The 18,619-nt window shown below is 35.5% G+C and overlaps 1 protein-coding gene across 1 annotated transcript; it reads left to right on the forward strand.

Moving 5' to 3' along the window:
* Positions 1 to 14,560: 14,560 nt before the first annotated feature.
* Positions 14,561 to 17,357, forward strand: LOC111377911 (F-box protein At5g51370-like). The gene is made up of 2 exons (XM_023001064.1): positions 14,561 to 16,055; positions 16,796 to 17,357. Exons 1-2 carry the CDS (start codon positions 14,866 to 14,868, stop codon positions 17,067 to 17,069), a joined length of 1,464 nt encoding a protein of 487 aa, XP_022856832.1. The 5' UTR covers positions 14,561 to 14,865; the 3' UTR covers positions 17,070 to 17,357.
* Positions 17,358 to 18,619: the final 1,262 nt, after the last annotated feature.

Below are 18,619 nucleotides of genomic sequence, written 5' to 3' on the forward strand. Positions count from 1 at the left end.
ACAAAAGTCATGTAACTCTAAAGGAACTTGAAGGAAAGGAGTACCCATTCTCGGATTTAGAAGTATATAGAATTCTGGATCGGTTCCTTGAATAGAAGATAATCGAACTTCCAGTACCAAAAAGACCAGAGGAAGTTGTTAGGATCGATCATCTTAAATACTGTAAATTTCACAGGATCATTAGCCATCCAGTGGAAAAATTTTTTATCTTGAAAGATCTTATTGTTCTCCTGGATAAAGAAAATAAGATCAAACAATTTCCATTGCAGGAAAGAAACAAACATTCTCTGATGTACACGATGCCTGTAAATCCTCAGTTAAGGAATTTGGACCTCAACTTCCGGAAGGAGCCATCCCAGTGGAGTTTGAGGTAGACGAAGAAATCACTATCAGTTATGTCTATCCAGGGATGGATGGACCAACTGCACCCAATCATCCAACCTTTTATGAAATTATGATAGGTGACTTGGATGTTTGGGATTCTACCTCAGAATCTGAAGACGAGATCGATGACAGCTGGTCGACCTTCATAAATAAGAAAGAGAAATACTAAATGTCAAACAAAATAAGTAAAATATTACATTATGCGCCTCTTGTAGGAATAGAGTTGGAGGGATTGGGTACAAAAATTCAACCCAATAAAGAGAAAACATTAGTAGAAGATCATGGGGCATGGACCCTTGTAAAAAGATGTCGTCGAAAGGCTCCACAACTCCCAAATCCTAATGCTTGTGACAAAAAATCAAGACCAAGGAACAACCAAAGAAAGTCTAAAGCTAAATCAAGGGGATTCACTAAATCGATGGGGGTTGAAGCTGCTTCACACGTTCCTCCCAGACTGTCAACCTTGGGTGATTATTTTCCCAAAGGTTTCTTTGGTCGCAACGTTAATCGATCCGAAAGAATACGAAGGAAAATTTTTAGAGCATATTGGATCAACAACTCCTCAAGATTGTATGACCGCTATAACATTTGACGATGAAGATTTATAGCTGGGTTCTCGTCCACATAATAGGTCGTTGTATGTCAGCGATTATATTCAAGGATACAAGATAAATCGCATAATTATCTATTGTGGATCTGCTGTGAATATTATACCGGTCAAAACAATGAAGAAGGTTGGAATTAATGTTGGTGATTTGTCCAGAAGTAAAATTATGACTCAAGGATTCAATCAGAAAAGTCAGCGAGCCATTGGCATGATTCGCTTGAAGCTGTAAATAGGAGAGTTAATCTCTTCAGCTCTTTTCTATGTCATTGATGCCAAAACATCATACGAGTTACACCTTAGGCGTGTTTGGCTACATGAAATTAGAATGTTACCTTCCACTTGGCATCAATGCTTCAAATATAGCCGAGATGGAGAAGGTAGCCAAGATGGAGAAGTTAAATGTGTGGTAGCCAAGTCTAAACCATTCCTTGAAGAAGAATCTCATTTTGCTGATGCCAAATTTTACATGGAAGATGAAGAGTACAATTATGCAGGGTTGACCATGTCTAGATTCAAAATTAAAGAAGATGCAAACGACTATGATACGTCTAGTGCTGCTCAATCTCATCAACTTATCAAAGGTAAGTCAAAATTTACATCCGAAGGATTCTCTAAAATTAAAAAAATAAAACCTCAAATAGAATCAAATGGTGTTGAGGTAATGAGAAAAGAGTTAACTCTCTACTACCTAGTATTCCAAAATTGTTTCTGCCCCATCAACTCACGGCGGTCTGAGAGAAATATAAAACTACATCAGAGGCTTCGACATCCGTTCCAGACATATCAAAGCTTTGTATTTCTTGCTCGTCAAAACAAGAAAGAGCTCCTGAATCAAAACAGACTTTCAAAGGATATTACAATCTTTAAGTCAAAAAGTTGTTTGAAAATGTCGGGTTTGGAAAAGGAGAGCCTCGAAGATTAGGTGATCTTGATGCTGTCCTTTCAGGAGGACGTGTCCCTTCTAATTTTGATTGAGCCTTGGTGTCCCGACCTAGGTATGGTTTGGGATATGATCACAATCCACCGAGGAAGATAAAGGTCAAGAATGTTTCCTCAAAATCCATCATGGTTCAAATTTATGAAGTTGCAGAAGAAAATTCAGAACAGTCGAGACCTTCAGTATTTGATCGAATTGAAAATGAGAATGTCAGAGTTTCGATTTTTTAAAGGTTAAAAGGAGAACCATCCCCAGTGGTTGACGTAAAGGTAAAGTTTCTGTCTTCCAAAGGTTAAGCGAAGATTCTTCTTCTTCTACCCAAATTGATAAAAATGCACAAGCTCCCCAGGTATCATCCCAAAGACGATCTGCATTTTCTCGACTTGGTATTAAAACTTCTAATCCAAGTCCAAAACCACAACGGTCACTCATATAGCCCTTGAAGAAGCTCCCAGCTCAGACTCTAGGTCCGAAAGATCTTTCACAATAGATGAACCTGAACTAGCCCCACATACCTTTAAAGAAGGTGGACAAGTTACTGTGGATGACTTGAAACAATTGAACTTGGGATCGAAAAAGACCTAAGACCAGTATTTGTAAGTGCCCTCCTCAGTCAAAAAGAGGAATTCGAGTACATTAGTTTGCTTCAGGAATACAAAGACGTGTTTGCGTGGTCTTAGAAGGAAATGACGGGGTTAGACCCTAAGGTTGCAGTGCATCATCTTGTAGTAAGACATGGAGTTCGACCAGTCAAGCAACCTCAAGGAAGATTTCGATCAGAACTGATCGCTCAAATTGAAGTGGAAGTAAACAAACTTATTGAAGTTGGATTCATATGCGAAGTGAAATACTCGACATGGATCGCTAGCATTGTCCCTGTAAAAAAAAAGAACGGGCAATTAAGAATCTGCGTTGACTTTCGAGATCTGAATCAAGCATATCCGAAAGATGATTTTCCACTTCCGATAATAGAGTTGATGGTGGATGCAACTACCGGATATGAATCTTATCTTTTATGGACAAATTTTTTGGATACAACCAGATACGGATGAACTCGAAAGACGAAGAACTTACATCATTTCGTACCCCTAAAGGCATATATTATTACAAAGTTATGTCTTTTTGGATTGAAAATGCGGGAGCAACCTATTAGCGGACAATGTAGAAGATTTTCGATGACATGTTACATAAGAACGTGGAATGCTATATGGATGGTCTTGTTGTTAAAACAAAAAGACGTGGTGATCACTTACAAGATTTATGAGATGTTTTCAAAAGACTTCGAAGCATCAACTAAAGATAAATCCGTTGAAATGTCCATTTGGTGTCACCTCTGGAAAGTTTCTCGGCTTCATTGTTCGACACCAAGGCATTGAAATAGATCAATCAAAGATTGATGCCATAATCAACATGCCAGAACCAACAAATGTACGTGAGTTGAAAAGTCTTCAAGGAAAACTTGCATAAATTAGAAGATTTATCTCTAACTTTACTGAACGCTGTCATCCATTCAACAAATTGGTGAAGAAAGATGTACCATTTGAATAAGACGACGCTTATCAAAATATTTTCCAAAGCACTAAGCAGTATTTGTCGCGTCCACCGGTACTCACAATTCCAGCCCCACAGAAGCCACTAACTCTTTATGTTGCAGCACAAAAATATTCTCTAGGAGCGTTTCTTGTCCAAGTCAACAATGAAGGAAAAGAAAATGCACTCTATTACATGAACCGGACACTGGTAGGCACTGAAATGAAGTATTTGCCTATTGAAAAAATATGCCTTGCGTTAATCTTCGTGGCCAAAAAGTTGAGACATATTATATGCTATCACACATAATCAATCTTGTTTCAAAGATTGATCCATTAAAATACATAATGTCCAGACCGATTCTTTCTGGAAGGATTGGAAAATGGGTACTGCTATTGTCTGAGTTCGATATCAAATTCATCTCACAAAAGCCCATTAAAGGAGCTTTGGCAGTTTTCTTTGTTGACCATCCAATTCCAGCGAAATAGGAACTTCAAGAAGACTTTCCCAATGAAAGAAGTTCTATTTACCAAAGTCATAACATCATGGAGGTTATACTTCGACGGGGCAGCCCTAAGTTATGCTGCTGGAGCAGGAGTAGTCTTTGTCACTCTGCATGATCTCACCATGCCCTACTCTTTTGCCTTAACAGAAAAATTTTCAAACAACGTGGTGGAATATCAAGCTCTTATCATTAGCTTAGAAGTAGCGTTAGATATAGATATCCACTAGCTGGAAGTTTTTGGAGATTCTAAATTGATAATCAACCAACTTTTAGCTGAGTATGAAGTCTGTAATTCAAACTTGAAGCCATATCATGAATATGCATCAATGCTTATGAGATGATTTGATTCGATAAAAATCAAATTTGTCCCGAGAAGTGATAACAGGGAAGCTGATGCCTTAGCTAATTTGGCCGCTGCTTTAGCTAGGTCGGATGAAGATTTCTCTCACTCTATATCAATTGCTCAAAGATGGGTGTTTCCGTCATTGCTACCCAATAATTTGGAAGAAAACAATAGTGTCGAAGTAGTTGAAGATGAAGAAAGAAAAGATTGGAGACAGCCGATAATCGATTTTCTTCAACATCAAAAGCTACCACATAATCCATGACGAAAAATTGAAATCAAGAGGCGTGCCTCTCACTTTATCTTTTACAAGGGAACACTTTATCGATGATCATTTGATGGAGTTTTCCTTCGATGCCTAAGTGATAACGAAGCAACACAGGTCGTGGAAAAAGCCCACTCTGAAATTTGTGGTGCCCATCAGTCTGGGCCCAAACTCCATTTTCGAATAAAGAGGATGGAGTATTACTGGCCAACTATGGTACAAGACTCCATAGATTATGCAAAAAAATGTGAAGCTTGCCAAGTCCATGCGAATTTCATCCATCAACCTCCGAAACCATTACATCCGACAGTAGCTTCATCGCCATTTGATGCATGGGGTCTTGATGTAATTGGACCTATAACTCTAAAGTCTTTAGCAGGGCATGCATACATCATCGTCGGGACTGACTACTCTCTAAGTGGGCCTAAGTCGTACCATTGAAGGATGTAAAGAAAGAAAATGTCGTAGATTTCATTCATATCCAAATCATTTATTGATATAGTGTCCCGCTGCATATCATAACTGAAAATGGCAAACCATTCTGCAATAGCCACATAAACAATTTATGTGCAAAGTTTGGGTTCAAATAGTACAACTCGTCCATGTAGTCTGCTAACGAATTGGCAGAAACGTTCAACAAAACACTATGCAGTCTACTGAAAAATGTTGTCTCCAAATCAAAAAGAGATTGGCATGAGAAAATCGATGAAGTCTTATGGGCTTATCGAACTCTTTATTAGACTCCAACACAATTCACTCCTTACGCCTTAGTATATGGGGTGGAAGCTGTACTTCCTCTAGAGTGTCAAATTCCGTCACTTTGAATTGCAATACAAGAAGGTTTGACAACTGAAGAAAATGCCCATCTTCGATTGGAAAAGCTAGAAACTTTGGATGAAAAGAGGTTAGAAGCACAAATGCACTTGGAGTGCTACCAAGTTCGAATGGCAGAAGGTGCGATCAAGATCATTTTAAGTTGGAGATCTAGTGTTTTACGTGCGCAGGCCGATCGTAATCACCCGAAAAATAAGGGACAAGTTCCGGCCTAAATGGGATGGTCCATTTCTTGTTACGCATGCATTCACTAACGGAGCGTACAAGATCATCAACAAAGATGGATTGCAAATCGGGCCTATCAATAGAAAATTTTTAAAGCGTTTTTATGCCTGACGTTCTTTATTTTTTTAATTTTTCATTATAAAAAAAATTATGTTCTGTAATGAACTATGTTCAACTTGATCCCGTTTGGGTATGTAGACAGCTTGAATAAATTATAAATTCAAATTCAGTCACAACTACTAAATTTATTCAATTTGTTTACCAATTGTTGTAGTAAAAAAAAATACAAGAAACATGTAAAAGAAAAGTTCATCCAAATAAAAATAGCAAGTCAAAATTCATACAATATGGTCTTAAAAAAATCAGAAATTCATGACTTCATCAATATCACTCGTCATTGATCACCCGTAAGAAACTATCTTCAAGGGTCTTCCTTTTCTGGTCAATGGATGTTATACTAGCGACATCTCTTGTCTGTGCTTCTTCCAATGGTGCCTTATTGGTTCCAATTATACTTTTCTCTTTCTCTTGGTGTTGAAGTTCATCATGGAATCTATCTAGCTCAAATGTTAGCTTACTAATTTTGCCTCTCAACAAAGAACAAGTGGAATCCTTTACTTCCAGCTGAATGTTCAAAAGTTTTAACTGCTCAGCCTTTTCTTCAACAGTTGGACAATCCAATTGTTGCTTTCTTTCAGATAAGTAAGAGTCGACTTCTTTCAGAAACACATCCATGCGCTTCATCAAAGACACTGGGTCTACGTAGAATGAGTTGGTAATTATGTTTTGAAGAATGAAATTATTTTCATCCAACCAAGATCGGATGTTGGAGAATCTATGCTTCAAAACATCCTTAAAACACTTTTGAAGGTAATTATTCATGGCTTCTTGCAAAGCAGCCTTCAAATAAGGAGACTCTTACGTAATTCTAGGCCAAAAACCAGACATGAAAGAACAGATTGGTGCAGCCCGATAATTATTTGTCTGTGAAGGCAGGATACTAACTAAAGCCAACAAAAATGGAATGAGAGGAACTCTTTGATTGGTTTATGAAATGTCGGCTCCCGCGGTCCCTAAATTCACTTCATTTTCAGTATTAAATTATCCATGATAATCACCGAAATACCTCCATTGATGGTACTCAGTTATTTACAATGAGGGTCAGGAAAATCATGAATATCATCTATTCCTTGAAGTGCATCGATTCGCCCGTCATTATCGCCAGTCTGATCTTACAAAAAGTTTGGATTCATGAAAAAATTTAGTTTTTCAGGGATGCTCGGAAAACCTACAAAAAAATGAAGTATGATTTCAAAAAAAAAAAAAAAGGAAAAGAGTAATGCAAAAAACAGGGAACATACCTGCATTTCGTGTCCTAGGCAACATGTCTAAAAATTTAGTGTCTGTTCGAGAGGCTGATATTAATGTGAGAACTAAAAATTCACCGTCTAATGGTGTGTTCGGGAGGCTCGTGTTAATATGAGAAGCTCCAATTTCGCCTTTTGAATGACGCGGAATAGCTTGAAGCGGCCTCAATTCTGCCGATCGTTTGATTTTGTATATTCGAGAAAGAGGAGCCTGAAACTGATTATTGTGACAGCATCAAATACAAGCAATATGTTAAAAAAAAGAGAGAGAGAGAGAGAGAGAGAAAGAGAACTGTACCTAATCTCTAAAACTTTCATCTTCCGGAGTCAAGGTCTTTCTCGGTGCTTGTGATGCTCGATCTCCAGGACTACTGTGATCTGGAATCAAAATCGCTTTTGGTACCTTATCAGCGGGCTCAAAGGTGGTAGCAGTCTTTGCTGAAGAAACTATAATTTTAATTCTCTTAATACCTCTTTCATTTTGCTGGTTTGGATCCTTCTTTCGAGAAACCTCTCCAAGAGCAACATTTGGAGGGTTTAGCCCTCTACCTAAAACCTTGTTCGGAGTCGAACCAAGAACAAAGTCACGGCTCTCACTAGAAAATAAGACTTGCACCTGGACCCTGGTCAAGAGTGGCAACACTTTGCTATTCTACCAAGCATGGTATTCAATATCAACGTTTTGATGTATATCCCTCACATACTCTGGAATATGAAATACAGACCCACTTTTGGTTCGAGTCAAAGACAGCCAAACCATTGCATGTCGCCTACACTAGGGACAATATTCAACTTTCTTGGTGAACCGAGAAGTCTCTGTCTAAAGTTGAATTATCTTGCAAACCTATGAGGATTATACGCCTCAAGAATGAAATGTGAATTTCCGCAACGATAAGAAACGAATCCAGATCGAATACTCATCATGAATTCTGAAGTATCTGCAGACCTTGGTTGGTCATCAACACGTACATCAGGATGAGACGATAAGGGTAGTGGATTCTAGCAAAAGTCATTGGTGTTCATCGCTCCATGGATAAGTTCCCAATCAACAACATTTTTCTCCTAAGACTGAAAAGCATTCAAAGTGCCAGCATATCTTCGAATTATAGGACGAGAATAACTCTTGTCCACATGAGCATAAACACCTCAGACAAAATAAGTTGCCGTCCTAGCATAAAGAAAATGTCTAGGAAATGAATGTAAGATCGAGCCAAGGTCCGAATTTGTCTGATAGTTTGATGTTCGTGTAAGTCCACTATAAATGCTTGCCAACATGGGTGGAACCAGACTATAAGTGTGTCCACCTGCCATCCAAGAAGATGCTTTAAAAGTCTCAATTCTTAAACTTTCGTCCCTAGATGGAAGAACGAAGCGATAAAGCCATATGGAGAGATAGGCTGCTATCTCTAATTCCTCTTCTTCTAACACAGACAGAGATACTGGCAAATTGCTCCAATGACATCGATCCCTACGAGTAATGTCTCTCGACTTGTCTGCCACCATGGACCTCCGTATTTCCTTTGATGCTCTTTGATGATGCCTCTTGAATGGATTTAAATTCATAGCATTCTTATAATTTTTGTGTTGTCGAGGATTCTGGACACAACCATTCTTGTGAAACCAAAAATTAATCCAGTGTTCGTGAGTAACCCTATCAAATTCATTCGCATGGGCAATCAATGCGAATACATCAAAGAGGTATAAACAAGACTTGGGAAGATGATCCGTCAACTCTGAAAGGCTTGGGACTACTTCTTCATAGTAATGACCCATAATCGAAAGTCCACTTATCTCGCGGATGTCCCAAAGAGAAATGCCAATTTTACCATTGGCAGTCACAAAGGTGTTGGTCTCTGGACACCAAACCTCACAAAGAGCTCTATAAATAGAGTTTGGGCAATAGTAATCTTTTGTAGCAGAACTGACTACAAAAGCTAACTCGCGAAGATTCTTTTTGAGTAGAAGTTTTTGGACCCATAAAGTCCACTCCCAAAATTTTGGAAGAAAAAAAATCTCTCCTCGACTGACCATTGCGCTTCCCCATTGTATTTCTCTATTATCAATCCTCTCACAAATCAAAGCCTTTGGGATGCACTCCATACTTTGAGAATGATGAGATGAAAAACACAAAAAGGAAACATGACTGCTAGAGCGGTTGGGCTTGACAGTATCCAAACTCTCGTGATATTCACTAATGGTGGACATAGACAACTCTGACAATGGCTCCAAAAGATCAGGGGAAGGATCTGTCGTTGGCTTATGGATACTAAATTTAAGTTCATCTCGTACGCCAGTCTGGGCATGGTACTTCACATCAGTATCTTTGAAACACATATAACTTTTGTCTTGATTTTTAAGCTCAACAATTTCATGTATGTCAGAATACACTTTATCATCAGAACTTGTCCCAGCAATGTCTTAAAAAAAAGTCAGCTAAAAAAAGGGGCAGTAAATTTCTTATATTGGTTTATTGTCTGAAATCACGAGTCTCCCAAATATGTAAGCAGCCTCTACAAAGTACCTTGAACGATGGAAGGAGTCAGTCCTTGATCCTTAACCCAAAGTGTCTTGGACAGCTAAAGAAACGGTCCTTGGTCTTCAACACAAGGTGCCTTGGATGATAGAAGGAGCCAGTCATTGGTCCTTAACCCAAAGTGTCTACACAGTTGAAGGAACATGTCCTTAGTTCTCAACACAAAGTGTCTTGGATAGTTGAAGGAACGGTCGTTGGTCCTCAACACAAAGTGCCTCGGACGATGGAACGAGCCAGTTTTTTTTCCTTAACACAAATGCCTTGGACAGTTAAAGACACAAGTTCTTGGTCCTTAACACAAAGTATCTTGGACAGTCAAAGAAACAGGTCCTTGGTCCTCAACACAAAATGTTTTGGAGGGTGGAAAGAGAAGGTCATTGGTCCCTAACAAAAAGTGCGTTGGATGGTGAAAAGTGGTAGTCCTTAGTCCTCAACGTGTATGAAGGTTTGCAATTTTAAATTTGTTCATAAGCATATATTTCCTGAACTCATGGAATAATTGCAACATAAAAAATTTAACCTCTACATGAAGAAAATTTTGAACCTCGAAATCCTTTATTTGGTCCAAAAAGTTAAATTCCTAAAAAAATGAAAAATATTAGTTTTGACTTTAATAAAATACCCACTCAAAAAAATGCAAACAAGAATAATAAAATTCATTCCAAAAAAAAAAGACAAATTTTTTTTTTATGGTTTATGCACAAAACGCAGAAACCAATTAATTGGTTTCTGCGCAAAGGCAGAAACCATTCTTGGTTTCTACCATTGCGCATAAAACAAGCGAAAATAATAATAAAAAAAAAGTGAAAAGAGAGAGGAAAACGAGAGAGACGAAAAAAATAATAAAATAACATAAATTATTTGTTTACCTCTGTTTGCAATATCTAACAAACTTGTTCCAAAATCTCATAATGTATTCATATAAATAGGTGAATATTGGACTTCATTTAAGTTCAATTTACCATGAAACATGAAAGGCATGTTCAAATCAAATTTGTTATATGTCTATAAAATAAGTAAATAATCAAAATTTTACCCAAAAAAATATTATTTCTTATTCTCAAATTTGAAGGATAAGAATTTCATCAAATTCATATTTTATTTTTAAAATTTTCATCTGTATTAATTTGCTAATGAGATATTTGAGATCAAACCAAATTAAAAAAAAATCGAAATCAAACAAATCAAAAATAAAATCGAAAGTCAAGATTTATTAATTTATTTATTTCATAATAAATAAATAAATAAATTTTGAGGGAGCATTTGTAAACATAAAAAGAATAAAATAAAATAAATGAATTGGGTTGATTTTAAATCATTAGCCCAATTAAATTAAAGTCTACTAAGGTCCATAAAAACCAAACGCCCATGTTACATTTTAAATATATAAATAAAATAAACAAACAAATAAATAAACAAATCCTAATTACTCAATTATTCATTTTAATTAAATATAATTAGGTAATTACCAAAATTAGCATGGATTTTTCTCTATAAATAAAACCAATGATCCATAAGATAGGGGTACAGAAAGAAGCAAAAAAGAAAACAGAGAACGCCACGAAGTGTTGAAGCAACTTCAAGGCCGGAAGAAAGGAAGAAATTCTTTCAAACCTAAACTCAGTGAATCCCAAGAAGATTAAAATTTTCTTCAAATCAAATAGGTTCACGTCAAGTCCAAAAAGATCAAAGTCTTCTTCAAATCAAATTTAAGTTCGGGCCCCAAAGTTCAAGAACCGAACAAGTCAAGTCTCAACAAATCAAAATTTTAACAAATTCTCGAAGATCAGGATCAAGCCATGTGGCCCCTTATCTTCAAATATTCAGATCATTAATCAGTATATTTTTACAATTTTGCAATTATAAGAAGGTCAACATCACTTTTATTTATCAAAATACAATTTGTAACATTTTTTGTATTTTAATGCACGAAAATTTGTCGTACACAGTTGAAAACATGTTTGTTAGAACTTTGTTACGAGTGTCCAAAAATACATTTTGACCTACTTTGTCGGGAGCATTGTGAGTTTAAACTTTTAAACTAAATCTCGTGTGACATAGAGCATCATTTATTAAATAAGTTTATTGATAAATAATTTAAACTTCACCCCATTCTAACATATTTTTCTGGTTCCGTCCCTAGATACAAGTGATTGATAAGTGAATCATAGGCCACAATGGTAATCACGTGTCTCTTTCTTGACAAAAAGGAATTTATTTTCTAAAAAGTGCACTTCTCTTTCGAGATCTTTAGGGGGATGTATTCAATTGGGACTTTTGAAAATTTTGATGACTTTTTATTTTAAATGACGACTTCTATGAATTTCGTGAATCTTTTATAGATTTGTATGGAATTAATAAAAGTCTTTTGTAAACTTTTATGAAATTTCAATTTAAAATTTTTATGGACTTTTGTAGAATTCAAAAGATTTTTGAAAACTTTCATTTGAAATAGAATTCACGTAGATCTAGTACAATAGTATGAAATTTCTCACATACGAGGTGTCGGTTCCCACAATTCCCCTTTTCCTTTCATTTCTTCCCTAATAATAAAAGAACAAAAGAACAAAAATTTAAGATCTTAATTAAATAAATAATAATCAAAATTATACATATACATGATAAACAATAAACTTAATATTCAATATTATTAATATAATATACTTTTAAAAATAAATAAAAATCAATATATTTAAATTTAATCATAATTTTTTCATAAAAAATTTATAATTTAATAAAAAAATAGATATTTTTCACAAAAAAAATTAATGAAAAAAGAAAAAAAGTTACAGGAATCTAATTTATTTTTTCATAGAAAATAGAGATAAACAATCAGAGAGAGAAAAAAGATAAATGAAAATAAATATAATCAATAGGAAAAAAAATTAATCACACCTCTAATATTCATAAAAGGAAAAATGAAAGAGAGATTGAAAAATTAAAAATTAAAAGTCTCCCAAAATTTGATGATTAATTATATAAGTATTTTCTACTTAAAAATTAGTCCTCCAGAGGCTTTTATAAATGTCTCTAAATGTCATTAAAATTTGAATGCCCTAAAACTTATAGAAACTTCTAAAAAGTTTTAATTGAATACACAGTAACTTTTAGAGACTTTTTAAAAGTCTATAAAAGTCTCAATTGAATATATCGTGACTTTTAGAGACTTTCTAAAAGTTGATAAAGTCTCAATTAAATATATTAATACTTTTAAAGAATCTCAAAAAGTCAACATTTAATATGCCTAAACTTTTTGCAAAAAGTCATTAAAATACCACCCCTTAATCATTTTGTTTAACTCTCCTATCATCATTGATTTTTCCTTGGGGGTTCCATTCGATCAAATAGTTCCTTCATGGGAACTAGCAAAAATCGCAATAATCAAAGAGTACGGTACCTGGAGGTCGAAATCCACTATTGGCCCAAAACAAGAGACAATTATAGATTACTGAATGTATTTTCTATTTCCAAATTTCTAATAAATATCCGTCTTTCCATCTACTAAGTTGAATAATTGTAATGGATTAACAGTCCTAGTGCTTCACGTCAGTGAACTTTACTTGCGTGCATACTCAACTTGGTTAATTTAGTTATGCATGACTCATTTAGTTATTAATTAGAAAAGCAATCTTCAAAACCATCAATTAATTGTATGTCCTTGTTAAAGTTAATTGTGATCAAAGTCAAGTCAACGGTAAGTCCTTTGTGGGTACGATTCTCTATTCATCATTTTATTACTTATTATGATTTTTTATTTTTTATTTTTTCTTTTTGTGATTCAAGTGTCCCAGTTTCATCCGACTAATCCTTAGGAGTGGCAAACTTCCCCCTTGTTCGCCGCCCAAGTAAATTCAAATTCGACCACAACTTATACACAATTAGACCGGACATTTGGAATGCGATTTTCCTCTTTGTAGACCATCTTTTATGAAGTGCGAACAGGACCTCCAGGGATTGTCAAAGGGCATTATAACTTTGCCTCTACAGAACATCTACCTTCCACTTTCCACTTGTTACAAATTTTTGTTAAGCAAAAGATGTTTAAGAAGCAAAAAAAGTGCAGCTTCCCAAGACTGTAACATCTACTGGTCTAAGGAGATAAATATATTCTTGTGGTCTTGCTTTTCTTTAGGCTTTTGGTGCTATTTCACTTCTAAATTATACAATGTTTAGCATAAAATCGTTCGAGGTTATGATATACACTTGCAATATCAACGCATTCGAGGGACTCTCGACGACTCGTTATTTTTGCTTTAGCAGAGTGATATGGAAAACAGCTTTATACTTCTGCTTCAAATAATTCATTTCTCAAAAAAATATAGGCTTGATTATTATGTTGGGGCAGAGATTAATGCACATAGCCTTGATGTCCTAAACTGCTCAATTATAGGTAAGAGTGGTAATGGGCCAATTCGAATTGGCCCGTGAGCCTTCGAATTATATATATATATATATATAGAGCAAGGAAATTTAGCCCATGTTTGGCTCCATTTTCTGAAACTCACTTATCCTCAAACTCATTTTTAACTACGCATTATTCCTATAAAATAATTTTGCACGTAAATCGTGATTTTTCTCTATTTTGTAATCAAACATTTTAAAAAAAAAAGGTGTTTAACAAAATCCATTCTAAAAGAAGAAGAAGAAGAAGAATAATAATAATAATAATAATAATAATCTCTACCAGGCATGAGTTTAATATAACTAGATAAAAAATTAAGGACGGACTTGCGTAAACCACCCTTGCATTTTACTCGTCAAGCTCAACTATACCCGTCGAGCTCGACTAGTTGAAGTCCAATCTTAGCTCAACCCATACTCATGATAGAATGAGATGAGCTGTCTAAAGAAAGCTTTCACAAGGACGACCTGACCCATTACCCCATGTCATTGTCAATTCTTAGAATGGATATCTAACGGCTAATTGTCTTTGATTTACAACAGCATAAAAATTTTCAACAATACAGGCAAATCACTATCATCCCCCACCTCCTCACACAAAAGACAACGGCTATATTGGTAAAGCCAACTACCCATTTCAAATTCGTGTGGAGAAGACAAAAAGGCATACAATTTGAATACCAATTTCCTAGACCTCACCCCCAAGAAGTCCGTTGGGAGCAAAACCGACAACTTCACACGAGAAACTTGCTTCGAAGGGGAAATTTATAATAAAACCACTCTTTGAATCCCACAATTTTCAATAAAATACTTCAAATATGTGCAAATACACGCACATTTTGGTGGTTTCGGACCAAGAAATGGATCAAAAATAGTGTATCTACTTAAATTCTTGGCAGCTCAGAAGAACAGAAGAAGGGCAAAGTGAAAGACAATGTCATGTTCACCAGAGGAACCAAATCAGAACTCCTTATGGTTAAGGAACAAGAAAGCTTTAAACCATATACTCTTTACAATGCGTGTTCGTTCTCTTACCCCCAAAAAACAGACCCAAGATGGGCTTCTCTCTATAAATTCGCAACCCACTTGCAAAATCAAAGATTTTACTCTCACAAATCTTGTTTCTGATAAGACTTCACTTCTTTCTGACGAGATCTTACTGAATATTCTTTCAAAAATTCCGAAGTCTCAAAGGAATTCAATTTTTCTTGTTTCCAAGAGGTGGCTCAATCTTCAAGGAAGGCTTATGAGATCCATAAAACTTCTTGATTGGGATTTCTTGATATCAGGTCGGTTGTTTTTTAGATTCCCTAATCTAATTCATGTTGATTTAGTTAATGGGTGTTTGATTTCGCCACGGAATTCGGGTATTGTGTGCACTCAAAAGATTGTGTCTTTTAATGTCGGTTCTGATATTGGGGGTAGAGACTGGTTTCTTGATGAAAAATTTGTGTTGAATGCTGATGAAATTGATGAGGGTTTGAGGGTTTTGGCTAATGGGTGTCCAAATTTGCGAAAATTGGCTGTGGTTAATACTAGTGAAATGGGGCTTCTGAGTTTGGCAGAGGAGTGCCCTACACTGCAAGAACTGGAGTTGCATATGTGTGATGATCAAGTTTTGCGAGGAATCGCAGCTTGTCAAAATTTACAAATTTTAAGGGTAATTGGAATGGTGGAGGGTTTTTATTCATATTCTTCATTCGTTTCAGATGTTGGATTGACTATATTAGCACAGGGGTGCAAGAGATTAGTAAAACTCGAGTTGAGTGGATGCAAGGGGAGTTATGAGGGAATAAAAGCTATTGGGCAATGCTGTCAAATGCTCGAAGAATTAACTCTTTGTGATCATAGAATGGAGGATGGATGGTTACCAGCTCTTTCGTACTGTGAAAATTTGAAGACTTTGAGGTTTTTGTCATGTAAGAGAATTGATTGTAATCCGGGCTTTGACGAACATATGGGGTCCTGTCCAACTCTTGAGGGCTTGCATTTGGAGAAGTGTCAACTAAGGGACAAGCAAAGCTTGAAAGCATTGTTCAGTGTTTGTCGAGAAGTGAGGGAAATTGTTTTAAAGAATTGCTGGGGGCTTGATGATGATATGTTCAGCACTGCAAGCATTTGCAGGTATTGGCTTCTCTTCTTGCTGTCTTACATTTTTTAGTCAGTACGTGACACCTGAATGCCAAAAGCACTGATGTGTTGCAAATCTTTCAGATGAGCTGCCTTTGATCCCTTAATATGTTTACTTGCTTTTGCACTCACATTGTTGCTATTAGGTGTAGATTAACTGTCCTACATAGTATTAAAAAGGGGTCGTCATGTCCAGTAAGGCATACCAAACATACTTTTAGCGTGTACAATTTTTGCATCTGCCAGAAATTGACTAATTTTCTCAAGTTCAGAATGGTCTGAGATTCTTATGAGAATGTTAACAGTTGAGAAGTGACACAGGCGATGTATATAGATGAATTGCAATTCATTGTACTATTGCTTGTGCATGGTTGATAATTATAAAAAATAATAACCAATTGTAATGACTATGCATGTACTATTGCATTTCTGTCACTTACCATTGCAATGGCATGTACTGCATTCATAGTTGCTAAACTTGGTAAATAAACTCAGTATTTTTACTCGGCCAGGAAGATAGGTGCCAACAGCCAATTTAACTCTTAACGGTCTTGAGATCAACAGATGGAATTTCCTCTATAACCAGCAAAAAAATTGAGAAAACGATATGACTGTCCAAGCTTTAAATCAAGGAAAACTGCGAAACGGAATAAGCATTGTTCTATAGCAGTTCTGATTTAACACTAAGAAATTTTGCTAGTCTAATGGTGTCCTATGCAAATCTTTTTTTACAGGAGACTGAAATTCCTTTCTCTAGAAGGCTGCTCGTTGATTACAACGGTGGGTCTGGAGTCTGCAGTTATTTCCTGGAAGCAGCTTCAGAGCCTCGAAGTGATATCTTGCAACAATGTAAAGGATAGTGAAGCCATGTTTTCTGTTCTTAAAGATTTGAGGTGGAAACCTGATACAAAATCTTCTCTCTCAGCTAGTCTCACGGGAACTGGCATGGCAAACCGGGGTGGTAAGTTTTTTAAAAAGAATGATTGGAAGTCATTACCGGGTGCTTAGAATTTTGGGTTCTTATCTCTGCAGCATATTTTCTTGTACCATTATTATCCTCTTGAACATGAGGAAAATTAACATGGAACTCGACAGAGGAGTATACAACATTCCATCACAAGAAAGATAGGTACGTGTAAATTTTGTAGGAATGTGCGTGTAGCCCCTTTCTGGTGTACTGGGCAAAGAGGCAATTGTTCTTTGATAGTAAGGACGCAGTCTATGACACTTAAATTTATGTTTAACATGTATCAAACCATTACATTATGTAATTGTATCACATGTTCTTATTGTTTATGTTCTACATTAGATAATTGGCATGCAATAATACATGTATCAAACCATTACATTATGTAATTGTATCACATGTTCTTATTGTTTATGTTGTACATTAGATAATTGGCATGCAATAATACGTGATGTTGTAGCCTGTAGGATTAGGCATTTGTAGGAGAAGTTGCGAAACTCTTTGTTAACTGCTTTCCCTAAAGGGGGGAAATAAACAAAGATAAGAAATACTATAGCATCATTTGATAATTTTGATGTTTGCCTAACCATTTACTATGCATTTGGGTCACTTGTTAAAATTTTGAAAAGATGCCTGTAGGATTAGGCATTTGTAGGAGAAGTTGCGAAACTCTTTGTTAACTGCTTTCCCTAAAGGGGGGAAATAAACAAAGATAAGAAATACTATAGCATCATTTGATAATTTTGATGTTTGCCTAACCATTTACTATGCATTTGGGTCACTTGTTAAAATTTTGAAAAGATACTAATGGATAATAGCTTACAGCATATTTGGTACATCGAACTCACACATAATTCATCCATGTGTTTAATGGCTCACACAAAATTTGAGCAGTGTAAAAGAGACGTTATATGTCTGTTTTGATTGAGAAACTCAAGTTATATGCAATTTCAATTAGACATTTTTTTTTTAGTAGAGAGGAGTTATTTTCACAGCAAATGAGCTATTGATGGTGGATTGATCTCAAAATGAAATATTGTTAAGTTGTGAAATCTAATTATTAAATTGTGCTAAGCCAAAACATAGTTCATCCATGTTCTTGCAAATTTCAATTTTATCCTAAATTATCTTGTATAAATAAGACTTTGTCATTAAGATTTTCATATTACCGTCAAGAGAGGTTAGAGCATATAAGGTGTGTGATTTTTCTTTTAAATTTCTTTTTGTCATAGTGAATTACTGCAGGGTAGAAAAATAATATAATCTCATATTATGGTGAATCTTTATAAATTTTATATATCTTTATTTCCTTTTACAAATTGATTGCTCTCAACGTAGAATGAGAATTTCAAATTCTATAATTTTATCTATCTTTATTTCCTTTATGATGAAAGAATCCAAGCACCAAGTCTAGCATCCTCCCATGTATTAAAGTAGAGGAAAATTTCCGACAACCTAAGAAGTGAATCTAAAACTCTTTATGTTTATGATGAAAAAAAAATTGAACTAAATCAATTAAAGGATGATAATGAAAATTCGAAGTACTCTACTTTCAATGATGATCCGTTTATTTGTGATTTTCAATATCATT

Source organism: Olea europaea, unplaced genomic scaffold (assembly GCF_002742605.1).
Source record: "Olea europaea var. sylvestris unplaced genomic scaffold, O_europaea_v1 scaffold1746, whole genome shotgun sequence".
NCBI lineage: Eukaryota > Viridiplantae > Streptophyta > Magnoliopsida > Lamiales > Oleaceae > Olea > Olea europaea.